The sequence below is a fragment of the Lasioglossum baleicum genome, unplaced genomic scaffold (assembly GCF_051020765.1).
Source record: "Lasioglossum baleicum unplaced genomic scaffold, iyLasBale1 scaffold0028, whole genome shotgun sequence".
NCBI lineage: Eukaryota > Metazoa > Arthropoda > Insecta > Hymenoptera > Halictidae > Lasioglossum > Lasioglossum baleicum.
Window position 1 is genome coordinate 1,578,050 of NW_027469088.1, and position 4,692 is coordinate 1,582,741.

The window sequence follows — 4,692 nt, forward strand, 5'->3', positions numbered from 1 at the left end:
CTCTGCAGGCATTTGTCTTGCCGTTAACTTTCGTTTGTTTCGAATACTACTGTTCATAACTACATGTTCGTTCGCTATCGAATTTTCTTGCAGTGTGGTTTGGATAATTTAACAACTTAGCTGTGTTACTTTGATCGTTGTGCGCTGTTTTTGAAATGGAAAAAGTTCCCGGAAAATCAGTCGGTAGTTTCATTTACGTATATAACAATTACACGTATGATAAAGACAATCGCAGCAAAAATATTTTCCGCTGCAACACACGCCGTACTACGGGGTGTCGTGGGGCAATCATGGACATCGGTGATGGGTGCGTGAAAGTTTTAAACGATCACAATCATCCGGAACGGATGCACATAATTGAACAAGAAAAAATGAAGGAAGAAATGCTTCGGCTTTGTCGAGAAACGGCGTTACCATTCAAGAAAATATTCGACGACGTTTGTAGAAAGTATGTTTTCAAACATTCTTTTTATACATAGTTTTATTGAAATAGACATATGAATTTGTTCATAATTACAGACATCCAGATGCTGGAGCACATTTGTCTTTTCAAAAACTAAGACCAACATTAGAAAGGGGAAGATTATATTGTAAGCCACGAGTACCAGAGACGATTGTACTCTTACATGAAATGATTCTCAATTATCAACCTCTGCAATACTTAAATGTACATTATGTAGTGTCAGAAAAAAAACGAAAACGCAATAATTTTGTCATCTGACATTTTAGTTAAAGCATTGTCAAAATCTTCGGAATTGTACGTAGATGGAACTTTTGCAGTAAGTACAAGAATACCATTATAAATCCTGTACAACGTCCTTATGTTTGACTCGAACATTTTTACTTATTTCTTATTATGAACAGTTTCGTAAATGAACGGTAAAGTCGTTCAGAATCATAACTTAGTAATCACTTTTTTGAAATTATCTATGTTGTAAGTCTAGAATGTGTATAGGTCATAATACATTATGTAATATTTTGTATTTTTTAATGATTTTAGGTCTTACCTAAGAAACCCCACATAGCACAGCTGTACTCTCTTCACATACGCTGCACGGATACCGTAAGACATGATCTGCATTAGTTTTATATGTTAAAATGTTAAAACGAGTGCAATATGTGAGATCATTATTTTTTTAAGGGTATTGCGACTCTTCTTATATTATGCGAAAAACGAACAGCTACTTTATATACTGCCATATGGGAAAAAATAATTTATTTGATACCCGAATTGCCAAACAATGTAAAGTTTATAATGAGCGATTATGAAACGGCAGCTGTTAATACCCTAAGCAGGTTATTTCCCAAAGCAGATATACACGGCTGCTGGTTCCATTATTGTCAGGTTTGTAATGCTATTTATAATACATTTTTAGTTGCATTATCACATAATCCTAGGTTTCGGATTATATATTACAGGCTGTTCTTCGAAGGTGGCGCAAGCTTGGATTACATAATGCTCCCCATTCTATTGTACGTATGGCGATGTCTTTGCCTTTAGTACCTGCAATAAAATTTGTGCAAGGCTTATCAATTATTCAAACGATGGCTGATACTGCATCAAGCAAGTTTCCAAACATTCTTTTATTTATGACGTATATGAGACGTACTTGGTTAAACATAGCATCGCGTGTCAGCGTTCATAATTGTCCAGTGCGTACAAATAATATTGTGGAATTATTTCACAATATTGCAAGTCAAAAACTAGGGAAACAAAATACTAATGTTTGGCATTTTTAGGTACAGTATCTTTTATAATTAAATTACTGGTAAACATTCTTCATGTTATTCTACATATACAGAGGTTTGTATATATAATTAAATATTATTAAATTTTTACAAAAACTAAAAGATCTGATTGTTGAACAAGAGCTTGATTTGAGTCGATTACAAAATGGTATTACATCTCGAAGGCGTCGCACAAATGCTAATATTAGTCGTAGGAAAGAATTAAAAAATACTGTAGAAGAATATGATTCTGGAAGGTATTTGTCTCTTTCTCTAATTCCAACTATTTAGTGTTCTTACTATTTGTCTTCAGATTTGGGGCAAAGTAGGCTCTTCTTTCTGTTACTTGACAGCAACAAACTAGCTTTACACGTATTTTTCTTCTTCAATGTAAGCTATTTCCTAAAATATAATTGTTTAGACTTCCAACTGTAATCATATATTAGAAGATTTAGTCGCATTTTTACATGTATCAGCTTTCCCGTACACGCGCCGACTTCTCGTTCGTTCCCGTCACTAGCCACCGCAAGGGGACTCGGCCGCTGCGCCGTTACTGATCAAACCGAGCGTTCGCCGGCATACTTTATTTTTTTTGACACTGTTCCACCAAACGGACACTTTTGAAAATTTTTTACAAAATAGGTTAGAATCATAGCAATATTTTAGAATTTTTTGGTAGGTGTCAACCCAGGGGAAGATAGCAAAAAAAATTCCCAAAAAATTAATTAATTATTTTCAACTATAAATAATTAGCAAAAAATTCTGAAAAAAATCTGAAATATAGAGTGTATCTATATCTTTTGTTTGCCGTTTATCCCATGTCGATATCTTTTCTCGTTTTAGAGCAAATTGCAATTAAGTGCGGGGGAGTTTACCTCAGTATCACCCCTGTTACGGATGACGAACAGGTGTTTAATATCATCTCTGGCAGGAACCGTCCTAGATAAACGAACAGAGCTACCCTAGATAAATCTACATAATTGTTTAGGTTAGTTTAGGGCCCAAACGTACGCACGACCAACTGGTCGTTGACAAAATACGAATGTTCACTTGAAGGGTACTGACAAGTACCACCCGTCATTGCAGGGCTATATAAGCCCTTACATTTCTACTCTCGTGGGCTAGTACTGTCGTAATCACGAATAGTGTCGCGTCGTGCTGCATCTCGGAAGTCAACTACCAGTGAGATCGGACGTTCGTTCCTTTTGAATCAAAGTTTAACCGTACAGATTCCGCGAGTTCGGTCTAAAATCTGTTAGGCAGTGACAATGTTGCTCCGAGTCCCCCGCATTGCCAGTGCGTCAACACCGTGCGTCTTAGCTTAGGTAATATCACCTTTCAATTTCTTTCTTATTCTAAATTCAGTTCATTCGCGACACAAATACACTTGTAGAACGAAACTCTATAGTAAGAATATATATAATATGTGATTTAATTATTATTAATCTGGGGCAAGATTAATACAACAACAAACTGAAACGTTTCTCTGAAAAAATGAGATTTATTATATTATACAGCTATTGACAATATTTATAAGATAGTTTACCAACCTGAAAAAATGAGAAACAACATTCAATGTTTATTGATTACAATCCTGTCCCTCACAGATTACAAATTCGATCCACTTTTATATTTCTCAAAACGTGCTAATTACTCTCAACTCTGTTTAGTTATATTTTATCCGTGCTCTACTTTACCTACTCGACTAGCGCGGTAGAATTCGAATGTTTAAGAAGTACTTCTTATATATATTTGTCTTCTTTGATAATTAACTCAAATTCATTAAACCCATAATTATCGTCCAATATCCTAACCAAGTAATTGAACGTCCCCACATGATACAATCTTACCGCTCGGATTGTATCAATTAAATTATACTAGTTACGAGGCTTACTAATTATCCTAGCAATTCCCTGATTAACCATTAGGTTCTTTCGCGACATTCCAATTGTCCGAACAGAGATTTATCCAACCTAGCGGCTCCCCAGTTTTGCATTGGGTTCGTCCGCATCCTAACAGCTCCCTGATTTCGCGTCAGGTTCGTCCTCGCTGTCAATAATCTTAGCGGCTCCCCAATTTCGCATTGGGTTCGTCCGCGTTCCTTAACTAACAAATTTATATCATATTCCTAGGGTAATAACCCTTCGCCGGCCACTCGTGCTGCTCGCGGCCCTGGCTCGTAACACCCCTATCGGTAGGGGTAGACATTTGAAATTTTACACAATGTTTTTTTAGATATAAAGCGACGTTTTAAGACAGGAATCAGGAAAATCGGAGCGGGGGCCGCTGGCCCATGCTTATCCGGCTAGACCCTTTACTTTATTATACTATATATTAATTAATAATATATATTATATTTATAATATATATTAATTATTAATATAATTAATATATAATTTAATTCCTAATTATAGGATTTCTTAATAATAATAATAAATTATTAATATATAATATAATAATATATAAAAGGTTTCATTTTAAATATTTTGAAAATTATAGTAAACTAGAAAAGTTTATAATAATTTCATGCATATTCAGTGAAACTAAAAATGAGGGATTTTTACTCAGTAAAAAATTATCTACAAAACTAATAATAATAACTTAATATACATATATAATGTTATTCAATTTCCCGGATGGGTTGGGTTAGACAAGAATAATCACAGAACTGAGTTTCTCTGTAAAAAGAGGTTTTTTTTAGTTTTATTATTCATCCTCCTATGTACAACTATTTACAATCTTACCTGTAAAAAGAGAAACGACATTAAATGTCAATTATTCACTGTCCTTTCCCTATTCACACAATCTTTACTTGTATCTATAATCTGTATTTTCACTTTCTTAGGTTAGTCTTTGCACGTGTTCCCGTTTTCATTACACACCTGTCTTTCTGTCTTTCTTTCTCTCTCTCTCTCTCTCTCTCTCTGGTGTTTGTCTTACTCCTCTGTTTACTACCGCGCCATG

At 34.7% G+C, this 4,692-nt stretch overlaps 1 protein-coding gene and 1 long non-coding RNA gene across 2 annotated transcripts; one reads left to right on the plus strand and one right to left on the minus strand.

Moving 5' to 3' along the window:
• Positions 1-290: 290 nt before the first annotated feature.
• On the plus strand, positions 291-2,092 carry LOC143219411 (uncharacterized). Its single transcript, XM_076445421.1, is given in 7 exon segments — positions 291-448; positions 520-688; positions 690-779; positions 1,001-1,063; positions 1,142-1,345; positions 1,420-1,725; positions 2,042-2,092. Coding segments are annotated over 7 exon segments (1,041 nt in total).
• Positions 2,093-3,146: 1,054 nt separating this feature from the next.
• LOC143219396 (uncharacterized) lies at positions 3,147-3,473 on the minus strand. Its single transcript, XR_013011312.1, has 2 exons — positions 3,279-3,473; positions 3,147-3,214 (listed from the first exon to the last, which is right to left on the minus strand). It is a non-coding gene; the product is annotated as an uncharacterized LOC143219396 (long non-coding RNA).
• Positions 3,474-4,692: the final 1,219 nt, after the last annotated feature.